The 17,107-nt window shown below is 37.7% G+C and overlaps 1 protein-coding gene across 2 annotated transcripts in view; it reads left to right on the top strand.

Annotated features, from left to right (window-relative positions):
* Positions 1 to 17,107, top strand: part of DDHD1 (DDHD domain containing 1) — a 52,830-nt gene that overhangs the window by 27,518 nt on the left and 8,205 nt on the right. The window contains exons 3-9 of one of the 2 annotated variants that reach the window (XM_039320602.1): positions 1,554 to 1,655; positions 3,852 to 3,980; positions 7,216 to 7,363; positions 8,651 to 8,757; positions 11,497 to 11,603; positions 16,091 to 16,353; positions 16,821 to 16,896. In XM_039320602.1, coding sequence (XP_039176536.1) covers positions 1,554 to 1,655; positions 3,852 to 3,980; positions 7,216 to 7,363; positions 8,651 to 8,757; positions 11,497 to 11,603; positions 16,091 to 16,353; positions 16,821 to 16,896 — 932 coding nt within the window. The remainder of the gene's footprint in view (positions 1 to 1,553; positions 1,656 to 3,851; positions 3,981 to 7,215; positions 7,364 to 8,650; positions 8,758 to 11,496; positions 11,604 to 16,090; positions 16,354 to 16,820; positions 16,897 to 17,107) is intronic. The other variant, XM_039320610.1, reaches the window with a different exon arrangement.

Below are 17,107 nucleotides of genomic sequence, written 5' to 3' on the forward strand. Positions count from 1 at the left end.
AGACTTTGGACAATGGGAAATTGGTAAATTACCAGAAATTTTACAGCATGATTGTACAGTTAAATAGGTAGGAAAACAGAATTCAAAGTTAACAATAACATTTTATCTTAGAACTTCTGAGATTCATCGCTTTAATACTTTCCTTTTGTTTCTGCATTAATTATTATTCTGGGCCTGGAACAGAAATTTCTACAACGATTTTAGATGCCATCTTCCCTGTTTAAAGGATAATATCTTACACAAAATTTTCTCTATCTTGCCAACCACAGCAAATGAAAAAGTATACACAATAATATATCATCAGCAGTCATTGATTGGAAGGAGATGAGATAGAGTAAATGCCGTACAATGAGCATTTCTCTCTAAGGAGAGCAATGGATCAGCATTAGTGGTTAAAGTTTTCATTATAATGTATAATTGCCATTTGGAAATTATGAAAATGACTACTGAGCAATCTGATAGGAGGGAGTCACTTGTATATAGAAATTTTTCTTTTGGTGCTACTAATTAGTTGCAGCTACCAGCTTCTCTGACCATTCAGAGGTTTGGACAACATTATTCAATATCTTAATTTATGTTTTCTTGATTAGATCAGTCGGGTCCAGTAAATGCACCACCGCATCTAATTCTCAGTAACCTACTTAAGATTTTGTTTTTGTTTTGGGTTCAAACAGAGACTTCCAAACCTATGCTCAGTTTTTTAAATTGTCACGTTTTGTCTTTCAAATGAGCTTGACTCCCTGTTTGAATGCCAACTGACCTTGGTGGTGCTTATTGTTCTCCTGTTTCTTAGGTGGGGCACAGCAGCTTCCTCTTCATTCCTAACTTGCCACTTGTGAGATACCTCAGCATTCATTCACCTTGTGATGTCCCTTCCTACACTGAACAGCACTGGCATCTACCTGTGGGGGGTAAGGTAAGTCCATCAAACTACAGCACAGTAATCTTCAGGGGTTTCACTTTTTTCAATATTCTCATTGAATAGCTTGGAAGCTTGAAATGAGTATTGAAAGCATCACAGTGGATGTGCATTTACCACCACAGGGAAACTCCAGTGCTGTTCAGGAATGGAAGTCTTGTTATAGATAATGCATGTTGGGAATTTCCTGTCTTTCATTCAAGAGTTGGAAAGCGACCAGTGGTCTTTTACTTTGTTCCCTTGTTTTCAGCCATCTCCTTAGGCTGCCTAATAACTTGAGCCTATGTTACAGAGTTGCGCTTTATAATCCCAGTAAAATTGCTGAGTGATATATCTATGAATTCACAGGTGATGGATGAACCCATTTATTTTTACATTGCTTATCTGTTGTTTTTCTGCTCTTTAAACATAATCTTACTTGTATCAATGAACAAGTAAGGGAATTTATTTATTTATTTATTTACACATTTAACTGGTTCCCCATAAAATCATTGGTTTTCTGTTTTGCTAGCATTTATCCACAGTATTTTTATTCTGTTTTCTGTGTTCATTAACTTTTAGGGTAATTCCCTATCATTCCCAATTATGAACCTTCTCAAAAGTTCACTTTGAAGCTCAGTCTTTTTACTTTTAGTTGTCAACTATCTACCTACCTTCTCCCTCCATTCTCTGTTCAAATGGAGAGGATATAAGGAGAATGCAGAAGCAACAGGGGTTAAACGCAAGTGGTCTGAAGGTACAGTAATCACAGATTTGTGTTCTTATCTTCTCCTTGTATAGGAAGCTTTACACTGTAGCTAGCACTGTAGAGCATTTAGATAACCAAGTGCTTTCCCCTCTGCACAATGTTTGATATTTCCTGATTCTAAAACAAAACAAAAAAAGAGACATTGTGGATCTTAAGAAAACCACCCGTCCTTTATTTCTTACAAAGAAAATTAGAAGCTGGCGGTACTCTGACAAAGTATACTAACAATTAAAATTCTAAAATATTTTGTACATTATTTACTTAATAAACATTGGCCATGGGATGCCCTCCACTTTCAACAAAAGGGCAAGGGTTTTTTTTAATAAATCCTGTCCAGATAATGATTTTTTTAACAGTCGTTTACGGAAAGATTGATATAGATCATAATTAAATGCCTATTCAGCTAATTGGATACTTTAATAAAATTTCTTTGATTAAACCTGACAATAATTTATAAAATATTGAAGTGGATTAATGTAAGAGATTTTTAAAAATGAAGAGGAAGAGAAATGGGTATTGGACCAGATGTTTTGCCCCTAGGTATTGTAGAAATAAGTTCATTGCTTTTCTTTGCTCATTTGCATTTTTTGTTAGACTTGTCATAAGAGTTTTGAATAAAAACTGAATAAAAACAGTGCTCTCATTCTCAGAAAGGAACAAAATTCTCAAAGCATAAGTAGGAAAAAATACTTTTCCTATCTTTTTACCATGGGATCATAAGAAAATAATTACTGTTTAAACAACCATAAGTTTTGTCAGGCTTCATGCTTATCACAGGTCCAGTAAAATAACATTGGGAAGAGTCATCACTGTTTGGGCTTGTTTTAACAATGGACATTCTTGCATACTTTCCTTGGCAGTTTTCTATTATTTACACCTATTTTAACCATTTAAAAAAAAAACACCAGAGCTGTGCTCAGTGTGCATATTTGGCCTCAGAAATAATTTCTGAAAAATCTATTTCTAAGTTTGGACTTAACCATCTTATTGTTGATCAGCAACATTTATATATCTATGCATTTATATGTATATATCCTGCATTTATTTATACAACTCAGGGTAAGAGTTGATGAGTTAATGATCTATAGGGTAATTCCACACATCTGAGGAAACCCTTGGTTGATCTTAGTGAACTTAGAATATTTAACTCATAACATTCAATCTTTAAGGTCAAACATTTTTACTCTGTAGGCTAAATGTACTTAAGGAAGAAGTGCATTAAAAAAAAATCCAATGAGATGGGATATAGAATTTAGAAACTACTAACAGCAAAATACTCTGCCACTTCGTATATTCTCCTCCCAAATCCTCTAGTCCTTAGAAAGAATAAAAATGACATAGGTGGGATTCAGACTGCTTTTTTATATAACATCTAATTTACCACATCATAATGTATTATCTTATGTTTATCATCTAGTAGCATTTATGTGAGAATGGCTAAAAAATGTGTATCTTTTAAAGCACAATTTTCTTTTGCTCCAAAAACTATTCATGTGAATATCTTATCTTTTCAACAGATGTGTCATCTTGTTTGTCTTTGTTTTATCATGGGAATCTTTAGTAGTACATAAATATTTTAAACTCCTAGATGATGGCATTAGACTTTTGAGAACTGCAGGCAGCTAACATTTATTTAAGGAACAGCAGAGGGACCAAACATTCCCTATTTTAAATAATAAATGCATGCTACACAGAAGTTAAGTGCTGAATATTTTTATGTGAACTGAATAGTCTCATCTTCAGTTATATCCAGGAAGTGTATACTCTACACACTCTTCATTTATCTGTCCAGATGAAAATTACATAGCTGGAAGTGCCGTGCTAACTCATAAGTTATTAAAATCAAAATAAGCATAGTTAAAATTACAATACTTAAACAGAAGCAAGTGATGAAAATAGAGTATAGAGCTTATAGGGACAAGGGTTCTTTAACTATGATCAACAAAAAAAATTCCCACATATTTTTAAGCTTTTAGAAAAAAATGGATCATTTTAGAAATTACTGGCTACAAATGTGTTTTCATTATTCATAATTTAATATTTGAGTAACATGCTAATATGTAGTATCGATACCCTTGTTTTTGTGTTTCTTTCTCCCTGTATTTTTGCTATGCCTATTTCCGGAAGAGGTGCAGTTCCTGTTTTATTTTTTTTTAATTAAAAGCCTTTTTTTTTTTGCTACAGCTGTTCATAGTTTGAAGCTGAGTCGCAATCATGTGGATTGGCACAGTGTCGATGAGGTATATCTGTATAGTGATGCAACAACTTCAAAAATTGCAAGAACAGTTTCTCAGAAGCTAGGTTTTTCTAAAGGTAAAACTAATTAGAGTTTTGTGTGTATTGTCAAAATACCCCTGTTGAATATATTGTATGTTCTGAGAAAAATGTGAAAAACTGAACTGGTTATTTTTCTGAACTGTACTTAATAATGAACGTATGCTATTCAGAAAGGTAACTATAAAATTAGCTCTCCAACCTAAAATGATAAAGTATGTTTTTTTTGTTTCTGCCAAACTTACTAAATGTTTGTGATAAAGGGATGTTTTTCAACTGTAACATAGCTGACCAGCTCAAGATATTTTGGCTACCTCAAATCTAAGATAAAGAAACATACAGTATTTTATATATATATAATATCATTTATTCATAGCAACTATATTTCTTTTCTTTTGAAATCCAAACTCTTGTATGAGTTTTCCTTTCATTTTATCTTCACAAACTCTTAAGTAGAATAGGCAGAAATGTAATAACTGGCATAAAGTTATCTAGTGAGCTTATGGTTTAAACTTGGATTTTCTCAGTCTTAATTACCTTAGTATTTCATTGCATACAAATATCTGCTATTGAAGTAGTAATATTGCAGGGTTAAAGTTAATCTTGCTATTAAATCTACTCAAATTATAAACACACACATACACACACACACACATGTCTCTAATTATGTTAAAATTTGAATCCTGGGTAAAGCCGTGCAATAAAAAACAAATAAATACGAACACCAGGATAATATCAAACTAGAAATCGTTTACTAAAATACTCAGCTTTCATTGGCCAGCACTACCGATATCATCAGAGCATAGGAGCAAGTCAATGGGAGTCCCCTTTTTATGATACTGGCCGGTTTTGCACATGGCTCCTGGACCTGGTCATCAGTCCATCCAACGTCCTCAATTGTTTTACTCCTAGAAGGCACGCATTGGCTGTTCCCTTAGTGGTTTTCAAGGCTACTATTCCATTATCCACTTTCCTTCCTCCAATCCCTTCCCTTACACCGCTGTCTGCTATCCCACCACTAATTTCTAAAGCTTCTGTACTCCCTTCTCCCTTCTTTTCACCGATCGCTTTCTTCATGTGTATCCAATTGTCTGCTTCCACCCCACTGATTCTCGGGCTTGCTGCTCCCTCCTCCCCCTTTTTCCTTTTGATCATTTTGCTCCTGTATCTACGGTTGTCCGCTGTATCTCCATTAGTTTTTAAAGTCACTGCTCTCTCCTTCCCCTTTCTCTCAGTATTTGCTTTGTTCGTATGCCTCCAGCTATCACATTGTGCTAAACATTTTGGCTCATTCCCTCTCCTCACCCCCATCCCAGAGGGTATCTCTTCTTTCCCTATAGGGCTGTCAGCAGGCTGTGTATCCAACCCGGTCCTCTTGCTCTTTCACCCTGTTGTTCCTGCGCGTGTGTGGGCATTTCCAAAGTAGTCTGCCAAACATATGTCTGTCCCGGAAGCCTCTGGCAGATACATCCTTGTATTCGCTCCTCTAATGGGGAGCGTTGCCCTACTCTGAGGGTACTCCAGGGTATTTTGGGGGCCTTCTTCCCACTGTTCACTCTGATCTTTTCTCTTGTCCATCGTTCGTAGTCCTCACACCTGCACCGCCAAACCATCTGCAAGATGCACGTTGGATTCTGCTCCACCATTTAATAGCTCTCTTGCTTTTTTTGCTCATGTGCAAGCTCCCAAAGGGGGGGTCTTCTGCTGGTTGCTCGCAGGTACCCGTTGCAAGGTTGTCAGTGAGCTGTGGCATTACTTTCATCCCATCTTCTCCTAACTTCGTGGGGTGAGTTAGGTTATGTATACCTAAGGCATTTACGGGGTGCATTTCTTGTCCCCCTTTCTCTATTTCCCCTATGGTATATGCTGTTAATCTGTTGTTACTTCGACAGGTTGTTCTCTCTATTACCATATTTCTCTGACCTTGTGATGGGTGAATGGATTGCTTTCGTTGGGAATTATGACATTGTTTATCCCATGTTCTCAGCGTTTGGTGTGCTGGGCAGAGTTCTACATGGCGGTTTACGGAGTTCTCGTCGGAGAGCCAAGCCTCTTTAAGTAGGCGGCCTCCTTTGGTGGCATCCCTAGATAAGGTTTGTGCATTAGCAAGATCGAACTTGTGACCAAAATTGGTCATCTGGGTCCACACCTACGAGTGTTGTTCGCATCTTTTGACAGCTAGCGCGTGCTTATGCACCCTGGTTTTTAGCCTCTTAGAGGTCTCCCCAACATAGTTGCAGGGACAATCCTTGCATTTAATCCTGTATATTATCGACGATTTTTCTTCATTGGGGAGCAGATCTTTGGGGTGCATGATTCTGGCACGTAAAGTCTGGTCCGGTTTATGGGCCACTTTTACATTAAAGGGAGCTAATAATCTAGCTGTTGCCTCTGATACATTGTTAATATATGGAAGGGGGATACGTATGGTTTGTGTTGTTACCTTATCGGTTTGTAACTCTTCCCTGGGTCTGAGTGGTCTGCTGTGACGCTTGATGAATTCAACTGGGTAACCATTATACTTACAGGTCCGGAAAAAATGGTTTCTTTCCTCGGTTTTGCCTTGGCTGTATTACAATGTGAGTCCATGCGTTTAAATAATGTCCTGACGCAACTTGCTTTATGGGCCACTGGGTGATTGCTTTTATAATAGAGGATTCTGTTGGTGTGAGTTGGTTTATGGTATATTCTTGTGTGTAAGGTCCCATCCTGCTGGCGGCTAACCAGCACATCCAGAAAGGCCAGGGACCCCTGATTTTCCTCCTCTGCTGTAAAATCAATATCCGGGTATACCGAGTTCAGTGTGTCCATGAAGTTGACCCTGTTGGATCTCTTGGTGACCGCAAACGTGTCATCAACATACCGGACCCAAAATTTAGGTTGATATTAGTCATTGCTGTGGTCTCCAGCCGTTGTAGGACCGCCTCCACTATTATACTCGAGATGGGTGATCCCATTGGCGTCCCTTTAATCTGTTCGTATGTGGTCCCTTGAAAGGTAAAGTATGTTTTTAGGCATAATTCTATCAGTTTTACCAAATCCTCAGTATGGAGAGAGTCTTGGTGCCATCCTTTTCCTTCTTCATTTAAGCGATCCTTCAAGATATATATATATATCTTGTGTACGTATATTTTTCAGTATGCAGTATAATGTATTTAAAGCAAATGAGGAAAAAAACATTTAAAGAAACTTTTCTACTTGGGCATTTGAAAGATGGTTTTGCACAAAGTAATTGGCTTTTCAAGAATTAAATGATGCCAATTGCATTCTGCAGCTTCAAGTAGTGGGACCAGACTTCATAGAGGCTATGTTGAAGAAGCTACATTAGAAGACAAGCCTTCTCCAACAACTCACATTGTATTTGTTGTGCATGGCATTGGACAGAAAATAGAGCAAGGAAGGATTATAAGGAATACTGCCATGTAAGTTCTTCATTTGTTTTTTGCAACCTGTATTTTTAATTTACATCAGAAAATGGGAAGAACGCTGCAACATATAAATATGTTAATTTTAAGTATACATAAGAGCTGTTTAAGGAATTGTATGTGCTATTTAATTAGACTACAAAATATCTTTTTGTACTGATTTTAAATTGCAATGTGTTACAATTTATGTTAGATCAGTGGTTCTCAACCTTTCTAATGCCATGACCCCATAATACAGTTCCCCATGTTGTGGTGACCCCCAACCACTTATACATCACTGGGTGCCAGGGGCGTGGCCCAAGAAAAGGGGGAAAAAATGGCAGACAGCCTTGTTTGGCGACCCCCGTGAAATGGTCGTTCGACCCCAAATGGGGTCCCGACCCACAGGTTGAGAACCACTGTGTTAGATGCTTTTACAGTACTGATTTTTTTAATTTATCAGATAAACATGATGAAGTTTTTACATGATGTTTAGAAAGTTGAGCAGTGTTTTGCTCTGATCTAGACCTTTGAATACTGCAAAAATCTTTGCTTCTCAGAAGTGAAATTAAATCAGACTTTGATAAGAGGTTGGGGGAAGGAGAGGGAGGGTGGGAGAGAGAGAGAAAGAGGAAGGAAGGAAGGAAGGAAGGAAGGAAGGAAGGAAGGAAGGAAGGAAAAAAGGAAGGAAGGAAGGAGCTCTCACTCCCACAACTTTTTTGCCCCCCCCATAGTCATTCTGTTTCCCTGTTTACGTAACAAAATGTTACTGAAACAATGACCCCAGTGAGGCACAGGTTGCACAATATGAGGGTTAAAAATAGTGGCATAAAAATAAGAAAAAGCAAACAATAATAAATACAAGTCACCAGGGATTTAAACAAAATCATAATTGAACACCAAAATGTACTATCATAGAACAAATCACCTCACTTTCTCCCAGGAGCTGCTGAAAAAGCCAGATTTTTACAGATTTGTGAAAGCACAACAGGCTTAGGGCTATGCAGATCTCAGGAAGATTGCTATTCCATAGGAGAGATATAAAGAAGGTGCATCTCCTGGGTCCTGCAAGATGATGGAGCTTTACAGCTGGGACCTGGAGTATGTTGACTTTACCAGAACTTTCTAGTCAAGCAGAAATAGGAGAAAGGTGGTTCTTAAGATAACCAGATCCCAAGAATATCCTTTGTTGGGTAGCTTTAGGCAAGATCATTTCCTATAAATGTCTGCTTTGCATATTATTGTTATCCATGGAAGTACTCATTTTTCAATCTAACATTTGTTTGTTTCCTTTTAATGTTCTAGGATGCGGGAAACTGCAAGAAAAATTGAAGACAAATATTTTAGCAACCTTGCAACACATGTTGAATTCTTGCCAGTGGAATGGCGATCTAAACTTATACTTGATGGAGGTATTTCTTTCTCTTTTTTAAAATCTGATGACATTGGTGATACTTGGAAAGTAGCATTTTTATATTTTTTTTCTAGCACTGAATTTTACTTGTCAGTGATCCATATTATAAATGTTTCTGGATACTATCTGCTCACTTTAATATAGGGTTGTTTTTAGGTCAGTTGGCTCTAAATTTAATCCCAAACATCCTTCAGCTCCCTAAACTGATATAAAAGGAAAATATTGGTAGTGATGAACTAGCAAATTATCACAGACTTGAGCAATTTCCAGAGGACTGGAAAAGAGCTGATGTAGTTCCCATCTTCAAAAAAGAAAAAAAATGGATCCAGGAAACTACAGATCTGTCAGCCTGACCTCAATACTTGGGTAGATTCTGGAAAAGATAATCAAGCAACGAATCAGCGAACACCTAGAGGCAAACGAAATCATTACCAAAAGCCAACATGGGTTTGTCAAAAACAAATCACGCCAGACATATTGCATTCTTTGACCAAGTGACAAAATTAGTGGACCAAAGGAATGCTGTGGATATATTTTACTTGGACTTCAGTAACGCATTTGATAAAGTAGAGCAGTGGTTCTTAACCTTTTTGAACGAATCGCCCCCTTGAGCCAATGAGGAAGTTGTCATCATCCCCCTCCCCCAACATAACCTCTCATAGGAAATAATTCTTCAATTTATGCAAACACTTTTTTTGTTTTCTTTAAAATTGTCATCAGGACATATCGATGCAAATAATTTATTTCCAGTCTTTTTCCCATATCTCAACTGTGTGAAAAATTTTGGTGCTATCCATCACTTTATTCCCAAACTTCATGACACATGTATTTCATTATTATCTTATTTATTCAAGACACTTAAATGTAATGACCACTGAAAACAAAATTCAATTGCAAGAAAGTGAGATGCCCGAAAATAAAAACAGTAACATTTAATGATTGAATTACAAGTGAAATTTAAGACACAAAAAGAAATATAAAAAGGGCACAAGAACAAACCGCAATGCAGGAACTAAGAATTTCAAGACGAAAACTCTGAAACTAAATTAAGATTTGAGGAAAATATATATAGTCACGCACACTGTAAAAAGGATTAATAAGACACAAAGAAAATATAATATCGAACTGGAGTGCATGCTAAAAAAGTACAATACAAAGAGGCACAAAATGTTTTATAGAGCACAACAAAATTCGAAAATGAAGCCGATGCGTATTCACATATGTACGGCGTTCTGTACTGAAGCTAGCTGGAGGAACATTTGAAAACACAATTCAATCCACTAATAGCGAACAATCTGATGTTTTTGTACAACAGATATACAGTGATTGTACGACAGATATACAGTGTACGAAAAAGTCTCAAAAGTGTCCCCAAAACCTCTCGCTCCATCACCCCCATATCGCTTCTTTTCGTTCCTTCGCCCCCGCATCGCCCCTTTTTGTTCCATCGCCCCCCTGAAAAATGAAATCGCCCCCTAGGGGGGCAATATCACCCAGGTTAAGAACCACTGAAGTAGACCACAACCTACTACATGATAAGATAGAAAAATGTGGGTTAGACAGCATCACCACCAGATGCATTTATAGCTGGCTGACTAGCCATAGTCAGCATGTGGTCCTCAATGGAACTGCCTCTACATGGAGGGAAGTGTTTAGTGGGGTGCCCCAGGGCTCTGTTCTGGGCCCAGTGCACCTCAACATCTTCATCAATGATTTGGATGAAGAGATAGATGGGGAACTCATCAAATTTGCAGACAACTGGCAGGAATAGCCAACACTCCAGAAGACAGGCTTAAGATACAGAAAGATCTTGACAGACTTGAACATTGGGTGCTATCTAACAAAATGAAATTCAATGGTGAAAAAAGTAAGGTTCTACATTTAGGCAAGAAAAACCAAATACTCAGGTACAATATAGGTGGTACCTCACTCAATATTAGTAACCATGAGAGGAATCTCAGAGTCCTAGTGGACAATCCCTTAAATATGAGCCAGCAGTGTGCTGCAGCTGCCAAAAAAGCCAACACAGTGCTAGTTTACATTAACAGAGGGATAGAATCAAGATCATGTGAAGTGTTAATACCACTTTATAATGCCTTGGTAAGACCACACTTAGAATACTGCATCCAGTTTTGGTCTTTTTACGATGTAAAAAAGATGTTGAAACTCTAGAAAGAATGCAGAGAAGAGCAACAAAGATGATTAGGGGACTGGAGGCTAAAACATAAAGAACGGTTGCTGGAATTGAGTATGTCTAGTTTAATGAAGAGAAGGACGAGGGGTGATGTAATAGCAGTGTTTCAATATCTCAGGGGTTGCCACAGGGAAGAGGGAGTCAAGGTATTCTCCAAAGCGCCTGAAGGCAGGACAAGAAGCAACGGATGGAAACTAACCAAAGAGAGAAGCAACCTAGAACTAAGGAGAAATTTCCTGACAATTAGAACAATTAATCAGTGGAACAATCTGCCTCCAGAAGTTGTGAATGCTCCAACACTGGAAGTTTTAAAGAAGAGACTGGACAGCCATTTGTCTGAAATGGTATAAGGCTCCCTGTCTGAACAGGAGGTTGGACTAGAAGACCTCCAAGGTCCCTTCCAACTCTTATTATGATTATTATGTTTTTAATGATTATTATTATTATTTTCAATAATTATGGATTTAGATGTTTTGAATTGTTGATTTTGAACTATTTAAGATTTTATCACACCTTAATCTGGTTCTCCTTTTTTCATTTTAGACACTGTTGACTCTATTACTCCAGATAAAGTTCGTGGACTAAGGGATTTACTTAACAGTAGTGCAATGGACATAATGTATTACACAAGTCCCCTCTATAGAGATGAGGTATGTGTGTTGTTAGCTGTTTTTTTTAAGTGAGGACAAATAATGGGCTAGCAAAAACTTTTTCAATTAAACATACTTCAGTTTCTCTATTACCTTAAAGGAGAGTCTGGCCAGTGTGAAGTTCCATTGCATAGGAACAAAATAACTGCTCATCCTCTGTTTTATTTAAAAACCAGGCACAATCCTCTTACCATACTCTTCAGTTAATAAAAGTACATATGTTCTGTATGTCACATTTTTCAAATTTTTATTTTGAATATGGGTAAACTAAATGACAACTGAGTATTGGGTGGCAAAAGCAGTAGTGAGAGAAATTCAAATAAAATGTCAGGAAAGATTGTCTTTCAGTCAGATTGGCATGATTATATCATTTGAAATATTAAAGAGTGTACAGATGATATGGAATCCTGCAGGAAATAATTGCACATATATAAATGCTGTATAAATTAGATGAAATAAATTTAAAAAAATGATGTTTTGGGTCAAACCATTCAGTGGAATTCTCTAATCAAGAAGGAAAAGTGAAGGTTTAGAACTGACCTCCTAGTTTCTCTAATTTGGTTCTTAGCCTCATGATAACCAGGCTTCAGGTTAATAGAAGCACTCTAAAAGAGGGAGTCCTTAGTGTCAAACAAGAAAGAGAAGAGAGGTTGTTTAGAAAAGAAGCTATTGCATAGAGCACCTCCACATTCATCGCTTCTTTATCTGAGACCTCATATTTCCCGCATGCTAGGGCTCTGCGTGTCATGGTTCCAACAGATGAAACCCTTCAAAAGAACTTTGAGGCATTGTTTTCCTTAAAGAGTCTTTTATTCAGGAAACAAAGTATCGGCACTACATAGTTGAACCCAAAACTAAATTCCCCTCCCTCAATAACCTGTCATAAAGCACATTCCCCAATAAGCTAATAGCGCGGGCTTTCTCCCCAGCTCTCCAGCCCGCCAAAATGTTATCAGTTCCGGATCCAGTTTGTCTTTGAGTTCCCATGGCAGAGTTATTATTATTGCTAACTGAGCTCGCATCCCAATCCCCCTCCCTGCACCAACTAACTCTAAAAGCAAGAAAAAGGGAAAAGAGAAAATGGCTGCTTTTTCATCTGTTGTCAAAAGCAAGAACATCTGATGTTAGCAGCGTTGACACTGCAGTTGGAAGTCCTACAGTCAAATCACAAACTGTGTGATTGCGTAGGGTCAGTAACTTTTTCAGACAGTGTGTGCCAAAAGATACAATGATAACATTAGTTGGGATGTTGAAAATAATTTGATGCCCATGATTACTAAACCTGACCTTACAAGTATCAGCTCATAGTCTCCCATTTACCAACCAAGAGGCAAGGGAGAAGTATGCTAAGTTATGCTGTGATAGTGGGATGTAATAATAATTAAATATGTCATCCTCTTTGAGTGTCTACAGTTCAGCTGGGCAGTGAAGCAATTGAGTAGCCCAATACAGACTTGATTCAGAGCACACGTAATTTGTGGAGTGGATCCATTAAATAAATCTCACTTTTTTTGTCAGCATTGGGGGGAATGTGCAATTAATCACGGTTATTGATGATAAATTTTTATAGTCCATTCTTATAATGTGATGGCTACACAGGTTATCAAATATATAACTAAGTCAACATGTTTTATTTGCAGTGACTTGTGAGCCAGATGAGGCTGAAAATTGTTTGTCTTAGGCCAGTGGTGGCAAACCTATGGCACGCGTGCCAGAGGCGGCACTCGGAGCCCTCTCTGTGGGTACGCGCACCATTACCCCAGCCTCGTCTCCTCCTGTGGCCCCCTCCTCTTCAGAAGCCCCCCTGGAGGAGAGTCGCCCCTGGCATGGCCTGCATGGAGCAGCGCAGTCAAGGACATAGCCGGCAGCAGGGACAAGACTCCGCCCTCGCGCTCCATAGCGTGCAGATGATGCTGCAGGGTGTGGGCGGAGGGCGTGGCTGCCATGGCGCTGCAGGGCTGCCTGGGTGATCTGCTACGGTGGACCATTGAAGCAGTGCATGGCCCTGTGGGCGGGCAGGGATGGAGCAGGCAGGGCGGGAGTTGGAGCGGGGGTTGGGGGCGGGTTTTGGGCACTCGGTCTCTAAAAGGTTTGCCATCACTGTCTTAGGCTGTTGTGTTATTGCAGATGTAGTTTTAGATACCCAATATGCCATGAAATTATGGAATTACAGTAAGTATCACAGATGCAGTAATGATAACTAGTTTGACTTGGAAGGGATTTAGATACATCTGTAACGAATAAATCTATCAGTAACTACCTTATTCCAAGATTAGAAGTGGCATGAAATATTGTTTCAACAAAAAACATCAGTGGGAACGTTTCTTGCCTTCACACTATACTTTAGCCCAGTGGTTCTCAACCTGTGGGTCGGGACCCCATTTGGGGTCGAACGACCATTTCACGGGGGTCGCCAAACCACGCTGTCCGCCATTTTTTCCTTTTTCCCTAGCTGTCCTACTCCCTCTTATTGGTGGCCACACCCACTTGGGGGTCACCACAACATGGGGAACTGTATTATGGGGTCACGGCATTAGAAAGGTTGAGAACCACTGCTTTAGCCAGATTCAGCAGGATATTTTATATGCTTTGATGACTGAATATGGAATTAAACCCAACTTTAATTATCCTCTACAACTTCTGTAATAATCCAACTTTATATAAAAATGCAACTTTAATTATTCTTTACAAAAATAATTCCATGGTTTTTCTAATGGAATTCTCACTGATAATTTTCTCACACAGTATAAGCACAGTAGTTCCATTGCTGTTTGAGTGTGTTGGATTGCTTATTTAATTAGTAGGCATGGACTAGGAAGTGGACCAAGGAGCAGTTTGCAAATAATGAGATCACAGTGTTTATCTTACAAAGAATCAGTTGTTAGCTGCAGCAAAAAGCTGCAATGTAGAAGTAGGAAATATTTCTACGGTATGAAGAGATAAATCCCCTTTAATATTTTTGCATAGGAATACGCTATTTCCTTCAGTTCCAAATGAAATTAACTATGCATTGGATGAGAGGATAACCATCGCTTTAGGAGATTTTCCTAAAGAATTCAAAAATGTTCAGTGGTTTAAGAAGGTAATCCAGCAACTAGGATGAAAAATTTGATTGTAGGAGTGAGAGAGAAATGTGCTTTGTAAGTTACATTAAAAAAAAAATAATAATCAGTCAGATAGTATAGTGTCAGTAGACATTTTAAAATTTAAAAAGGAAACTATTTTTGAAGAATAATAAAATAATAAACAAAAGATGGATTCTAGCATCCAGGATAGTCTTGGTATGATAAATAGAATAAATATTTATATAGTGAAGAGGTGTACAACTTTTAGTGGTCATGCTATGAAAAAGGAGAAAAATCTTTAAAAGGTACGATAGAGTCAGCAAGCAAAAACTAGGCAGGGTCGGCCACACATCTGAAGTTTACTTAGTTAGAAAGGGTCAGGCTAACATTATAATAAGAAATTTCCATAGTAGGAAGAAGGTCGAAAGCAGGTCAGATTCTTCTGATACACCAAATAAATATTTCAGTATCGACTTCTAACAAATTAAGTATACTACTGTATATTACAAAAGTCACTACTATCTTTTTCTCATTTTGCAATTTTTCTCTTTTTTCATAGCCAGGCCATTTATTTTATCTCATATCACAAATCATATTTCAGGTCCCCCTCCCCCACGCTTAGAACTTATGCATTAAAAAACTATTTTTTTTTTCAAATGGACTGCACCGCTCAACAGAAACAGATCATAAATATGCTTGCTAAAGAGCTGATTGTTCTGACCTTCTGAGATGGGGCTTATTTACTTATTTATTAAATGTTTATCCCATCTTTATGTTGGGACAATTCAATGTTGCTACCTCCTATGTTCCCAACAATAATCTTGTGAGATATGTTGGGCTAAGAGTGAGTGTCTGGCCCAGAGTCACTTAGCTAGCTTTCATTCCTAAGAGAACTAAAATGGCATGCAAATTTCTAGCCCAACCCTTTAGTTGCTACCTATGATATTCCTTTACATATTTGTGCCGCTTGATCTGATTACATCAAAGTAGAAAACTTGATGATCCTTGGTGCCTCCAAGCAGATGTTCCACAAAGTTTATTTTAATCCTCTGTTGCAAATTACTTTGTCTCAATCTGTTCTAATTTGTCAATCATCTAAATAGCCTCGGTATCTTCTTCCTGGAGACAGGTTGCTTGTGATTAATACATATTGTTAAATAGTTGGCATTTTAAGGGGTTAAGATGCAAGTGTGATAATTTAAGTAGGAATCTTTATATTTTAGCTTTTTAGAAGACTTTGCTCTTTGTTCACTTAAATGATACATTTAAAAGCTACTACATAGTTGCTCTACATAGATTTTTCTGACCATCTGATTGGCCATAAAATTTGCAGGAATGCAGAACCTAACAATATGCAGAATAGTTTTAAATGATTTTTTCTCCTCTCTCTCTCTGTTTCTTTTCCCGATACTTTTAACACAGCTGGTTAAAGGCCTTCAGCAAGAGATGAATCGTTTGTACACACTTTTCTGTTCCCGGAATCCAGAATTTACAGGAAAAAAAGGAAAAGTGTCTATTGTATCACATTCCTTAGGTTGTGTGATTACGTATGATATCATGACAGGATGGAATCCAGTCAGGCTCTATGAACAGTTACTTGAGAAGGAATATGATATTCTGGAGCACTCTTGGATGACCTATGAGGAGCAGCATTTGCTAGAAGAGTTTTACTTAACCAAGAAACAGTAAGAAAATATCCTTGAATTACTAAAGAGATCTGTGGCATGAAGAAAATGCATGAGTAGATTCAGCACCATTTTGAGAAAACAGGAGAGGTTTGATACATAGGCAGATCTTAGTTTAGCTGTGCCTTAGTAAAATAACTATTGAAGGCCATTTCTATCCATTTTTTTTTTTTTTTTAGGTTTCACTGGCAGAGGTAATGTAATGATGCATGCAGCATTTAGAGGGCTTCAGTCTACATAAAGGCCTTTTAGGGAGGTCAGGGACATTTCTTAATAATCATTCAGTTCTTCACTAGGGGATGGGCCAGATGGACCATGGGGAGAAGGATGATTTTTTTCTCTCCACTGTTCTAAATAAAATCTCTTCTCTTCTACTGCTGCCATATATATGAAAAACAACAGATTTAAATAAAATGGACAGGGTGTTCTAATTAAAAGCGTTCATGTCAGTGTTAATTTTCTCCTAGGTTGAGGGAGATAGAAGATAGATTGCATGGACTAAAGACATCAACTGTAGCCGAAACACCTGCCTTAAAATTCAAGGTATGAATAGATAAGGAATGTTTTTTTTCTTTCTGATAAGTGAATTTTAACAAGCTGATCAATTTTTTTTACCAATTCTACTTTCAATTTAGATAGATCTACAAATACATTTTCCATACACAAAATTTCTTAATTCAAATATTACCAGGAAATGGATTATTTTCAAACAGAAAAGGCACTATTGTTCTTATTATATAACAGAGGATAGGAG

Source organism: Crotalus tigris, unplaced genomic scaffold (assembly GCF_016545835.1).
Source record: "Crotalus tigris isolate CLP2741 ecotype Arizona unplaced genomic scaffold, ASM1654583v1 scf7180000017605.3043972, whole genome shotgun sequence".
Taxonomy (NCBI): Eukaryota; Metazoa; Chordata; class Lepidosauria; order Squamata; family Viperidae; genus Crotalus; species Crotalus tigris.